Source organism: Elephas maximus, chromosome 9 (assembly GCF_024166365.1).
Source record: "Elephas maximus indicus isolate mEleMax1 chromosome 9, mEleMax1 primary haplotype, whole genome shotgun sequence".
Taxonomy (NCBI): domain Eukaryota; kingdom Metazoa; phylum Chordata; class Mammalia; order Proboscidea; family Elephantidae; genus Elephas; species Elephas maximus.
Genome location: NC_064827.1, coordinates 7327934 through 7341913, shown reverse-complemented (window position 1 = coordinate 7341913; position 13980 = coordinate 7327934). Strand labels below are relative to the sequence as shown.

General features: G+C 45.7%; 1 protein-coding gene across 7 annotated transcripts in view; it reads right to left on the bottom strand.

Moving 5' to 3' along the window:
* RFX3 (regulatory factor X3) overlaps positions 1–13980 on the bottom strand; it is a 315870-nt gene that overhangs the window by 24601 nt on the left and 277289 nt on the right. For 6 of the 7 annotated variants that reach the window (XM_049895335.1, XM_049895334.1, XM_049895333.1 and 3 more), the window contains one exon: positions 12249–12402. The exons of the other annotated variant lie outside the window; for it this stretch is intronic. In XM_049895335.1, the coding sequence (XP_049751292.1) occupies positions 12249–12402 (154 nt within the window). The remainder of the gene's footprint in view (positions 1–12248; positions 12403–13980) is intronic. 7 annotated transcript variants of the gene reach the window in all.

The window sequence follows — 13980 nt, the reverse complement described above, 5'->3', positions numbered from 1 at the left end:
TCCCCATAGAGTTTCCAAGGCTACAATCTTTATGAAAACGGAGCGGCTAGAGGGTTGGAACTATTGACATTTTGGTTGGCAGCTGAGCACTTTAACCACTGTGGCACAGGGCTCCTCACTGTAGTAAATGCCACTGATGAAATCCTAGAACTACAGGCTAAGAGACGGTGATTTCAAAATGCAAGGCCTCCAGCAGAGCAGGGTCACGAGATGTGCTGCTTGGGAACAGAGGTGTGCGTCAGGCTGTGACTCAAGGTGAAGGTTGTCAACACCATAAGCTGGATCTAGGACTGGAGTTAGAGGTTCAAGTCTACCCAGAAGAGACTCAGAAGAAAGGGCCGGTGACCTAACCCAAAAAATCAACCACTGAAAACCCAAGAGAGCACGGTTCTAGTCTGACGCACGCGGGGTCAGGTAAGTTGGGATGAACTCAACAGCAGCTGTTTTTTAAACACCATGAGGAGGGCTGGCCTGAGCAAGGATGGCGCATACATGTGTTTTGTGTGCTTGGTGACATTACGGATTGAACTGTGTCCCCCCAAATATCTGTTATAAATCCTAACCTCTACGCTTATGGTCGGAAACCTGGCGGAGCAGTGGTTGAGAGCTACGGCTGCTAACCAAAACACTGGCAGTTTGAATCCACCAGCCACTCCTTGGAAACCCTATGGGGCAGTTCTACTCTGTCCTATATGGTCGCTATGAGTCGGAATCAGTTCTTTAAAAATACTTATGGTTATAATCTCATTTAAGAATGAGTTGTCTTTGTTATGTTAATGAGGCAGGCTCAGTATAGGGTGTGTCAGGAGTAAATGTCTTTTGAGATATAAAAGAGATTAAAAGCAAGCTAGCAAGAAGAGATGGGGGAAGAGAGATGTCAAGCCACACGAAGATTGCCTAGGAGCAGAAGCTCAGAATAGACAAGGGCCTTCCTCCAGAGCCGACCGTGAGAGAAAGCCTTCCCCTACAGCCCGCACTCTGAACTGGACTTCTAGCCTTCTAAACTGTGAGAAAACAAACTTCTCTGTGTTAAAGCCACTCCCCTGTGGTATTTCTGTCATTGCAGCACTAGAGAACTAAGACAGGCGGTGATCATAGAGCTGGAAACAGCTGGTGAGCTCAGGATAAAATCAGCAAGTGGACCCAGGCTTAACCAGTGCCTCCTCTCTCTGCTCTTTGGAGAATCCAGTCAAAGTGTGAGGCCCTTTCGGCTTCTCCAACAGAAGAAGGAGGATCGTTCGTTCACGCGCAGATTTGGAACTTCAGGGCCCAATCTGAATTTTCTCAACGCTCTGTACTTAGTTTGACCTTTGTAGTGCTCTGAATTTTACAAATCATACATAGCTGCTTTGACTTCAGTTCCATTAACCTTAATTAATAGAACCGATCAAAAAGAACATGGCAACTATTTGTGGCTGTTTTTGATGATGATGGACACGTCTTCCAATTTCTGTCATTAAGGGCTACTCTTTTCTTTAAATATCTCCCAAGTGAGATTCAAATTAAGCAAAGCATTTTATGTGGCCATTTGTACAGGGTTTCACAACTGCGGGAAAACAGTTGCTGTCTTTAAAGCAATTTCCGGTTTTATAAAGTTTGTAAGCAATGCTAGCGCTCCGCTTGGTAAAGCCTCGTACTCCTCAGTTCTGTTTTTGTCTGTGGTGTACTTTTCTGTGTACTTCCAAAGAGCTCTTATTGCAGCCTGCTGAGAGGCTGAGATTTCTGGCAGTTTGCTTCGCACAAAGGCAGACCTGCCCTGCGTTCCTGGTGGACCTGCTCCTTGGGGCCGGCCGGCAGTCCCAGCAGGGTATGCCGTTGGCCTTCTGTGAATAAATAAACCCACTGCCGTCGAGTCGATTCCGACTCACAGTCACCCCACTGGACAGAGTGGATCCGACTCACAGCCACCCCACGAGACAGGGTGGACCCGACTCACAGCCACCCCACGGGACAGGGTGGATCCGACTCACAGCCACCCCACGGGACAGGGTGGACCCGACTCACAGCCACCCCACGGGACAGGGTGGACCCGACTCACAGCCACCCCACGGGACAGGGTGGACCCGACTCACAGCCACCCCACGGGACAGGGTGGACCCGACTCACAGCCACCCCACGGGACAGGGTGGACCCGACTCACAGCCACCCCACGGGACAGGGTGGACCCGACTCACAGCCACCCCACGGGACAGGGTGGACCCGACTCACAGCCACCCCACGGGACAGGGTGGACCCGACTCACAGCCACCCCACGGGACAGGGTGGATCCGACTCACAGCCACCCCACGAGACAGGGTGGATCCGACTCACAGCCACCCCACGGGACAGGGTGGATCCGACTCACAGGCACCCCATGGGACAGGGTGGAGAACTGCCCCACAGCCACCCCACAGGACAGGGTGGAGAACTGCCCCACAGCCACCCCACGGGACAGGGTGAACTGCCCCACAGTCACTCCACGGGACAGGGTGGAGCACTGCCCCACAGCCACCCCACGGGACAGGGTGGAGAACTGCCCCACAGCGTTTCCAAGGCTGTGATCTTTAGAGCAGCGGATCACCAGCTCTTTCTCTCATGGAACAGCTGATGGGTTTGAATCCCACTACCTTTTGGTTAGCAGCTGTGTGCTTAGCCACTACTCCACCGGAGTTCCTATTCTGTGAATAGGGTGGCACGTTTTCATCTTGCCTCTAACTGTCCTGGCCTTTCTGCCCCCTCTGGGACACAGCTAGCTGTGTTCCTTCATATCAGTTTCACAACCTCTGAGAAGCACTCAGGAGTGAGTGCACAGGCAGCGAAGGGTTTGTGTGACAAAGAAAACAGGCCTTCATTCTTCTGAGGAGAAAGAGCTTCAAAAGCATCAACATTTGCACGACTTAGGTCCAAGCGAGGGTGCCTCTGGTCTCCCCGTGGCCACAGCGCTCCCCCGGTGTGAGGAGTCCACTGGATCCAGGGGAGGTGCCCTCCTGGGGCCTGTGTGCCCTGACCCGTCCAGACTCCTGTTAGCCGAGACCCCAGCACCCCTGCCTGGAGGCCTCCAGTTCCGCTCTAGGCCCGTGCAGGTTACTTCCTCAGGCGCCCCCTTCAGGGGGAAGAAGGGACAGCAGCTGTCTGCAAGGGGCGGACACCACCTGAGCACTGGTGTCCAGTGTGGACATTGAGGTGTCCACGAGAAGAAGCACCAGGCTGTCCATGGTATGGGATGGGTGTCCACAAGAAGGAGCACCAGAGTGTCCATGGCATGGACCGGAGTGTCCACAAGGAGCACCAGCATGTCCAAGGCATGGGGTGGGTGTCCACAAGAAGGAGCACCACGCTGTCCATGGCATGGGGCAGGTATCCACAAAAAGGAGCACCAGGCTGTCCATGGCATGGGGCAGGGTGTCCACAAGAATGAGCACAAGGCTATCCATGCCATGGGGTGGGTGTGACGTGAAGAGAAGAGGGCTTGTGTGGGGCCAGAGGCTGCCTCTGTCTATGTAGCCATTTTCTGGCACGGAAATCAGAGAGGCCTGAGCATCTTAAATTCAAAGCCGGCCTTCCAGCTCATCAAGATTTATTTTTCAAGGTAGGTGGGTAGAACAGATTTTATTTATAGTTTGAGTCGTAACTTTTCAATATTTAGACATATGGAACCCTGGGCCCTGCAGACGGGAGGGTGGGCCTGGCAACAGATGCTGTGGATTGGTAAGCCGGTGGGTGGGCGAGAAGGAACCTTGATGCTCCCAGCTCAGTCAGGATGGGCTCGCTTCTTAATTTTGGTGATCTCATTTCTGTTTTGGAAACCATCAACTGGAGAGATGATCACACTGGAGGGTCAATGGCAGGAAGGGGGCGCATGTGGAAACATGTTCCCTTTGTACCAAGAAAACCTTTACAACAAGCATTTATCAGTTTTGAAGGGCTTGTGCTAGGATCACCCCAAAAAACCCAATCCCGTTTGCTGTTGAGTCACTTCCAATTCACAGCAACCCCATAGGACAGAACAGAATCACCCATAGGACTTCCAAGGAGCGACTGGTGGATTCAAACTGTTGACCTCTTAAGTAGCAGCCTTGCTCTTAACCACTGCACCACCAGGGCTCAAGGCCCATATTTCTTGTAGAAACCTCTCATTTTACAGCAGTGTAATACACGGATGGTATAAAGAAAAGCAAAAAACAATTCCTGTGACTATAGGAACGTGCACCTCTCCAACAAGGGCTATTTATAAGCAGAGCCGGCAACCACCATCTACACCTGGGGCCACAGGCACAGACACCTGAAAGGTTATCTCAAAGCCAGAGCGCTGAACTAGGCACAGGCTAACAGAGTGTGGTTGAGGGGCCAGCAGGTGGCGCTGTCACGCTTCATCCCCGCCTGGAATCTTTACACACAGCTGGCTCCCCGTTTGGGGCTGTCCACAGCACTATCAGACTATCTCTTCCTGAACAAATAGGCTATAGGTGGACTTTGCTGAAGGGGCCTGTGTGCTAAGCTTTGCCTCCTGATGTCTATAGTGATTCTCTTAGTTCTTGAGATGCTCTAAGAAATCTTGAACTTCTATTTTCTTCTCTTTTCCCACTTCCAAACTCTTTAGGTAAACTGTTGTCTAGTAGTAAACACTATGAAGACCCAACTTCACACAGAGGTCCTCTCAGATATCACTAACAGGCATGTTCTGGGGAGAAGGTGCACTTCTCCATCTATTTTCTTGAGTAAAGGAATCCAGTAAAACAAACAAAAGATTGGTAACTGGTCCTTCCATCATTCTTTGGTACTTCTTTCCTTGACTGTTTTCCCAGCACTTATGGTGGAACTAGAAACCCTGATGGCATAATGGTTAAGAGCTACGGCAATGGGTTTTTTTTTTTTTTTCCATTTATGGTGAGACTGGGTTTAGATCAGTTACATGCAAAATCCTCTCCATTCCCTGAAGGGGATGGGAGGAGAGCGTAAGGCCCAGAGCAAGCAGGGAAGGAAAGTAAGTATGAGAAGCTAATGAGCAGGGGTCCCAGGGGGCTGTGGCCCTATGCTGCTGAGCCAATAGGCTCTTTTCTCAAATGCAAGGAGAGAAAGGTACAGAATGACACACCAGGCAGAAGGAGAACAAAATGGGAGAGGAGCTATACAGCCAACTCCCAGGAACTGGGTGCAGGAGAAGGGTCTCCTGCCTCTCTCCTCTAGGGGGCACTTTCCTTGTTGATTTTCAAGGGTCAGAAATTCTGCTAATATAGGGAACACAGTTGTAGCTAAACCCAAACTACAAATTCTAGGCATATAATTTTGATTCTGGTCTGGTCTGTGGGCGGGTATGGAGGAGTTGAAGGGTGTAATTTTGCTGCTGTTGTTTTCTGGCAGATTCATCTTTCTAATTGCAATATGCTTAAACTAATATTCCACTTTGTTTGCATGTTCTGTGCATCGGCTAACAAAACGTGGAAAGGGGAAAGGGTGGCAGGACTACCAAATGCATCCTGTAAAGAAGAGAAAAGAGGCCCTCCGACAACACAATGAAGGCTTGTGGGCCAGCCTCCTGCTTTGTGCATGGCTGCGAGAACGTGTGCATGTGTGGGTTTGGGGGAGTTGTACAGTACAGAGAAATATTAATTGGTCCCTATTCTGAAATTACCTACAAATAATATACCAAAAAAAAAAAAAAACCTATTGCCGTCAAGTCGATTCCCACTCATAGCAACCCTACAGGACAGAGCAGAATTGCCCCATAGGGTTTCCAAGGGGCACCTTGGTGGATTCAAACAGCTGACCTTTTGGTTAGCAGCCGTAGCTCTTAACCACTACACTACCAGGGTTTCCGTACAAATCATATACATGGTGAAAAATTAAAACCTTGATTAAGCCTATTTGGCTACTTGGAGTTAGATAGTCCTACGTTCTAGTTAGTTCTACCACTTGCTGGTTCTGATTGAGGGCAACTTTTAACCTTTGTCTTCCTTTTACTAACTCATCCTTTGCAAGGTTTTGGTGAATATTAAATAAGAATGTAAAGCACCTAGCACAGTGATTGTCATGAGGCTGGACCTCAATCAGAAAAATATCAACACAGCAAGCAATAATTAAGCTCTATTATAAAATAGGCAACATAACTCTTGGCGAGTATTCCTTGTATTTTCTAAGCTGCTACTTTTCCAAGAAGATTTTTTTCCCTGCAAAGGATCTTGTGATACGATTCACTCTTTTTAAAATGTAACAAGCCTGTTATTCCACGGGCATATTTCAGTGTATTCCCCCTGCAGGAGAACAATGCTCGCTGGAATTTGTTTTTCCCTGGTTGGACTGTACTTTAAACATCCATGCTTATTATTTACCACAATTGTACTCCTACCAAATGGAGCGCTTTCGCTGAACCTTCATCCCCCAAGCCTGCCTCCTGAATTAATACTGCTCTTCTCTGGTTTTTAGGTTTTGAAGATTTTTTTCCCCTTCTACTTTTTTTGATGAGTCCAAGACGTGTTTCCTTTAATGGTAAATTCTTAAGGGTGCTTCGATTTTTTTTTTCCCTAAAGATATTACTGAAGTATTCTTTTCTATCTGATATTCACAACAGAACAATAAAGCATCTTTTGGTTCCTATTTTTATTTCAAAGAATTAGCTACAGAGATAACTTGCATTTAAGTAGATTAAATAGATTAAAAATCGTTTTATGAAACAATCAAAATTTTATCGTTTCAGTGACTCTCTGAATGGACTGTGTATATTTTAAAAGAGATAAAGGACACATACCATGAACTCCCCATTAGAGATTCCAAAGAACCATAAAAACCAAATAAAAGGATTTTTTTTGTTTGTTTAATTCTTCTGATCAGTGTTGCTCAGTCAGCCTTATGATTTTATTTTTTAATTTAACAGGTGTGCAGACAGATGCAACTTGTTTTTTATATTTTATTCCTACTCTTAAAACTTCACCGCTGCCAGAAAGCCTGTGGGCTCATTTATAAGACATAAAAATTAAAAAAATTACCTAGTAAATTCTAGCAGTAAATAAATTCAGTTTTCTTTTTTACCATCTAGTCGAAAAAGTAATAATGGAAATTTGGAATTGCAAATTCTTTAAATAACTTACTAATCAGTATTAATGTGGCGGCAGACTGACATCTAGAAGAAGAAAAGTTTTCAGGGCTGTTTACAGTTTGGGGGTCTCCATTATACAGTATTCTTCATTGCAACAATTTAAATGCTACTGTCAAAGGAAGGCAAGTACAGTATTTTGCATGCTTGTATACTTCATTTATATGTAAAACACGTGTTGGGCTCTCATGAGTGCTCAAAGAACGCAAAGAATGTTAATTTTAAAATTTGTTAGTGTTCAAATTAATAAAAAGATACATTCATTGTTCTTAAATAACCTGAAAAGGAACGCTCTTTTGAGTCAGAATTGACTCGACAGCAACTGTGTTTTTTTTTTCCCCCCTTCTTTGCTTCTGGACCTTGTTAGCTCTCTGATGTCTCTCCCCAAATAAACTCAAACCAAACCCACTGCCACTGAGTCTATTCTGACTCACAGTGACCCTATAAGAACAGAGTAGAACTGCCCCACAGGGTTCCCAAGGCTGTAAATCTTTAGAGAAGCAGCCTGCTACATCTTTCTCCCACAGAGCGGATGGAGGGTTTGAACAGCTGACCTTTCGGTTAGCAGCTGAGCGCTTTAACCACCGCACCACTAGGGCTCCTTCTCCCCAAATAAGGCACCCATAAAAGCTAAACAAATGCCTTCTGAAGTCTTCGATTCTTTTCCTGGTTTCTCCTCACAGATTTTTGAACCATTCCTGTCCCAATCCCACCCTGTCCTGGGTCAGGTAACAAGGCACGTAAGCCCACCACATGGACCCTGGTGCCCAACAGCTTGGCTGCAGAACCTGACTTCACAACTTAGCTCTGTGACCTTGGGCAATTTACTCGGTGGCACTGGGTCTCATTCTGTCATCTCTAGAACAGGGATAGTGCTGGCATTCGCTCATAGGGTTGTCTTGAGTTATTAATATACGTAAAGCACTTGGAATGATGCCAGCTATCACTAGAAATCTTTGCTTTTTTGGCCTCACCCAATCCTGCCTCTTGTCTGCTGGACTGGACTGTGTATAGTGGGTCTTCCTGGTACCTGAGCCTTAGATCTCCCAGGACAGCTCTCCCTTGGCCATCTCCCTCCTATCTCAGGCAGTGTCTGTCGGTGCCTGCAGTGGTCTGCACACCTAGCTCCAGATTTCCAGGACCCCCTTTTGTCCATCAGATATCACCTCAAACATCACTTCCTCGGATGTCTCATACTAAAATGCAAGGTCCCTGAAGGCTGGGTCGAAATCCATTTGTCATCATTAGATCCTCACCATCACAGTGTTGGGCCCAGAGTAGGTGTTTAACAGATATTTATAAACTATACAAATAAATCAATGTCAGAGATCAGAATCTAGGGCACAACATAAGTGAATGGGTCCCTGATAGCGCAGTGGTTAAGCAGCTACTGTACGGAACATGTGGCAGTCTGCTTCCAGAAAATCCTATGGGCAGTCCTACTTTGTCCTACAAGGTCACTAGAAGTCGGAATCGACTCAGTGGCACACAACATTAAGTGAACACGATTTGCCCAAGATTCTACCACTATAAATTCAGTTCTTCTGATTCAAAGTTCTCTATTTTCCCCAGGCCTTATATATTCAATTACACAAGTCATTCAGAGGCCCACACAATTACGACTGTGTAGGTTCTAGAATGAAAGGTAACCCTATTAAATGAGTGAGCGTAACAGGGGTATCTAAGGTGGTCTGGGGAAACCAGGTCTCCTCGCGGAACTGATATTTAAGCCGTGAAGGACAAGGAAGCGTTAGACTGGGCACGCGGGGGTGGGCAGGAGGTTCCCGGCAGAAAGACCGCTTAGGCAGGGATCCTGCAATGGAAAAGCCTGGTGAGTAAGAACAGAGAAGGGGCCACTGCGACCATCACAGAATGAGCAGGAAGTGGGAGGCTCAGCTGATGGGAGAGGCAGGGCCAGACCACGCAAGGCCTGTTGTACCAAGGAAAGGGCTACCGAGACTTTGCAGAAGGAGATAACACAGTCAGCTCTGCATTTTCCTGAGATGATGCTCACTGCACTACGGGGGGTTTGGGAAAGAGCAGGAATTTGGCACAGAATCAGGATGATGGCAGTGGAGATAGAGAGACAGGTGATCTGAGAGGTTTTTAGAGGTAACAGCAACAGACTTCCTACTGGTTGGATATGGGGTCAAGTTAAGAAGGACACATGAAGAAGACATTCAGGTTTCCAGCTTCATTAACAGGAGGGATCGTAGTGCCATTTACCGTTAAAGATCTGTTAGTAGATAGATCAAAGATTTAATTTCGCTAAGAGTCCTGGTGGTGTAGTGGTTAAGCACTCGCTGCTAACTGAAAGGTTGGTGGTCTAAACTCACCAGCTGCTCTGTGGGAGAAAGATGTGGCAGTCAGCTTCCATAAAGATTATGGCCTTGGAGACCCTATGGGGCAGTTCTACCCTATCCTACAGGGTCCCTGTGAGTTGGAACCGACTCAATGGCAATGGTTTTTTTCTTTAAGTGTATAATAAGCTGTCAAAAAGCAGTGGAGATTATTATTGTTTTTGTGGTTACTGTTGTCACTGATGATTGAAAACCACTTGCTGCGGTCGAAAGTAACAGTGATTTTCACAGATTTCCATGGCCTTGGGCATGACGGGCTGCTCAGCTGTGCAAGCAGGCACATCTGGACTTGGTGTTTGGGAAAGGAAGTCACCCTGTGAGCTAGGAACGCAACTGAGCCTCATCAAGTAAAAACCTTTCTCACCTCCAGTCTGGTTTCCAGGGTGGCTGGGTGTCACTGTGGGGCAAACATGAGTGTACAGCCTTTCTCTCTCCCGAGTTTCCTTTTCCTTTTCCCAAGAATCAAGACTTTTTAGATACGAAGATGTGCCCGTGGACAACAGGTGTACAGGGCAGCAATGTCAAACCTATAACATTGGCCTTAATTGGCCTTTTGGGCTGAATAATGGGTGAGCACAAACAGCTCTAAGGGTTTTCCCACAAACTGCATTAGGTGATAGTAAGCAAAGAAATCAAGAGGTGTGCTTAGCTCTTCAAACTTTATAGACTATATTTTATACCTTGTTTTCTCATCTTCTCTTTCTCATCTAGATTTTATTTACATCTTATCTTTGTCTTGTGCGGCAATCTGTCATGAACTTACATTGCTTAGATGTGCTAACAAACAGAATGCCTATTAGGATGATCGCTCGGCAGCGCAGACTACGCAGCCCACCTGAACTCTGGTGAGCCAGGGCTGCTGGTACAAGCATGCAAGGAGGTAGCTGAGCTTTCCCCGGTGTGACCGGCTCAGGCCCACTGCCTTTCTTCCCTAGACAGGCAGCAGGGCTCATCAAGATTAGCCCATGGCGTTAATGAGGACCCCTGCCATCATGACCCCGTTGGTCCTGTTAAGAAGCCCCGTAGAATATGAGGTGGATGGCAGGTGCATTAAACAAACCAAAGGGGCACGTCCTTTCAGTACTCTGGAGCTCCGAGCTGAGAGATTCTACAGTACCTAACCCATGTGCCGGGAGCCCTGGTGGTGCAGTGGTTAAGAGCTCAGCTGCTAACCAAAAGGTTGGCAGTTCGAATCCACCAAGCTGCTCCTCAGAAACCCTGTGGGGCAGTTCTACTCTGCCTGTTAGGGTCGCAATCAACTCGACGGCAATGGGTTTAATCTATAAGCCAACAGGGCATTCTGAAACCAGGCATCTATAAAAGAACTAAAGAAGGAGGCAAAGAGGGGAAGCCAATCTAAAAGCGCAGATTGTTTGGGTCACTTGAGTGACAGTGATTCTTGCTTAATCTCACACACAGGTTTGGCATCACTTAGGCCCAGTCACCACTGGATAGTATCATACACGTGCATGTAGATCAGTATGTACACCAAGCAATTTTCAAGAAAGGGAAAAGAGAATATTTCAAGTGACGTCCTGAACAAGTTTGACATGTATTTTATTTATACTAGGAAATGTATGGAGGCCCTTGAAGTGATAAGTACTTTAATATGTTTTTTACGTATACCTTTATTATTGTTTGAGCCCTGGTGGCATAGTGGTTAAGAGCTCAGCTGCTAAACAAAAGGTCAGAAGTTTGAATCCACCAGCTGCATCCTGGAAACCCTGTGGGGCAGTTCTACTCTGTCCTATAGGGTTGGTATGAGTTAGAATCGACTCAATGGCCACGGGTTTGGTTTTTGGCTTTGGTTTGTCCTTGTTAATTATTAAGCTAGGAAAAAGCATCTAATACTATTTATTTTCACTCTTCACTAAAAATGAATGTCGCCTTTATTGCTTACTACAATCTGGGTAATTTGCAATATTGTTTAACTTAGTATAATACAGCAAGATATGAAACAGGCTCAATTAACTCTAACAAAATGAGCCAGTTATTGGCATCTATCCCTCTTACTAAACAAACCTTGTTTATATTAACTTCAGAGTTTTAGTTTTCGACACTTGGCAAAAGATAAGACATTTTGATCGCCATCCAGAAATTCTGAAGAAGAGAACGTTCTCCTCCTCATGGTTAGAAGCCTGGGTTTGAAAACCAGGCTGAGTGTTGAAAAACGGTTTCCACCACTTACTAGCTATGTAATAATCTCTATGCTTCACTTTCCTGTGTTAGCTTCAGATGCCCATCTGTGAAACACAACAAAGTGGTGCCTATCGCAAAGGGCTGTTTGAAGCGTCAAATGCTTTACTGCATGTAAAGCACTTAGAACTGTGTCAGGCACGTAGTGTGTGCCCCCAGAGTACTAGCTGCTATCGTCACCATCATCGTCATGATTTTCCCCCTGAAATAGAAACATTCGCTTGTTCTTGGGCCCTGGGAAAAAGAATCTACAGAACACACCCGCCTCTGTATGTCTCAGCCCTCCGCCTTATCAGAAGCCTCACTCTTACTTCCACTCAGCAGGCTACTTGTCACCTAGTGGTTCCCAAATTTTCTTTTACAGACACCTTTATGCTGTACCAAACATTTCATGAACTGCCACATGATACAATCTACAATTTTAGGATCCTCTGATTAGGGAAATACTTTATCAACAGAGGGATTTGTGGCCCCCTGGCAATAACACCACCGCCCCTCCAGGGTCTAAGACTCACAGGTTAGGAAGCCAGACTTTAGTCGATAATTAACATATTCAGATTGAGATGTGATGCAGGCTCTCTCTGAAAAACCCAGTGGGCCCAAGCTCTCCCGGCCTCTCTTACCTCGCCCATGACCGCTATGGGTGTCTCTCCTGTTGCCTGGGCAACACGATGCTCTACCAAGTAGAACATATACTCGTCATAGAGGAGACGGATCAGGTGGAAGGAGCCGAAGCTAGCAGCGCTGCGTAAGGTTAAGTCCCGGATGACCATTGAGCTGTTCCAAGAGAAAAGACAGACGTGCAGCCGACGTGAGGAACTGGGATTAGAGAGCAGTTAGGGGGCCTAGCAGGCTGGTAGGGCACAACGTTGGCCATGAAACAATTTCATTACTGAAAGCGGTTGGTTCAGCTGGTTTAAATGGGGTGCCAGAGGGGTGATCCTCACTGAGGCTTGATCCTTACTAAAGCGAAACAGGTCTGCGTTGGGAACGCTGTTTCACTCTCAGAGGCAAGTCTCTCGACTCTACTAAACTCACAAATTGAATAAAGATTCTGAAAGGTTGACAGCTCATCGCCTTCATAAAAAAAAGCAACTGAAAGTGAAAATCTTACTGATGGTGCGTTAACACTGGGTCACCTCTCAGTAGTAATGCCCTTTGGGGTACACTTTGGAAAAAAATATGTATTTGCAACAGGTAAAGGTTACAAAATACACTAAGCCATGTTCCCATACTGGCAACACAGAGCATAGATAGTACGTGCAAGGATCCCTGCAAGTTTTGGTCCCAGGCAAATTTATTAGGTGATTCCTACTTTCTTACTGATTTCCATTTAAATTACGGTTATTTTCCACAAGAAAGGCGGCTAGTAAAACCAATTAAGAATTCATACCTTCGAAAAATGTGAACATTTAATTTATAAAATGCAAATATTAGCTTCAAACTACAAAGAATAATTATTAATAAAATACAAACAAGAAACTCTTTTTATATTCAAAACAAAATTGTGGCCTGACTGAATTTAGAACTCTATAAGCGAACGGCTAAAAATAGATGATTGCTGTGATTTATGACAAAATCTATGATAAAATTCTGTTTCCGAATCTACGGACGCCTTTCTCAAAATCAAGTGACGCATCACCCACTTGTAAAAATAATTACTATGAATGTAACAGCCATTTGAGATGAAACATTTCTGTTCCTATGAAACATCTTTAACGGGTAGAGAAATGCCTCCTTAAAAAGGGCAAAAGCAAAAAACGATGAAATGCTGCCTAACACTTTTAGCCTTTCTAATCATCTGCTCTCGGGAAGTAAAAACGACCCTGAAACATTAAACAATGCAGGGTGGAATATTTGCTCCTAACTGCAGCTCTCTTGCTGAGGAAAGATAGCAAATATTTAAAATGTAGCGTGGAGAAGACAAGGAGCTAACAGATACACAAAAATGTGACTAGTCTTATTCAGAATTAAAAGACGCACATTACAGCAGGGAAGTATACCTTATCCACTGTATGCGAGCGGCTGAGAAACCCAGGGCTGCAGATGGTAAGGGAAAATCATGCAATCTTTGTGGACAGCACGTCGGCACTATCTGCCAAAACTTAAAATGCACAAATCCTCTGGCCTACCAACTCTCATTCCAGAAATGTACATAAGTGAGCAAAGACATTTTTAATATTTGTAATAGTGAGAAACGAAGGGGAAAGCTAAATGTCAATTAGGAGACTGCTGACTGAATAAATCAGGGCTGATTCTTATACAGAGTTTTATGCAATAGTTAAAAAAATGACGTTGACAAACAGGTAGACAGGAAAGATGTCTCTGATATAATCTTAGGTTACAGAAGCAAAA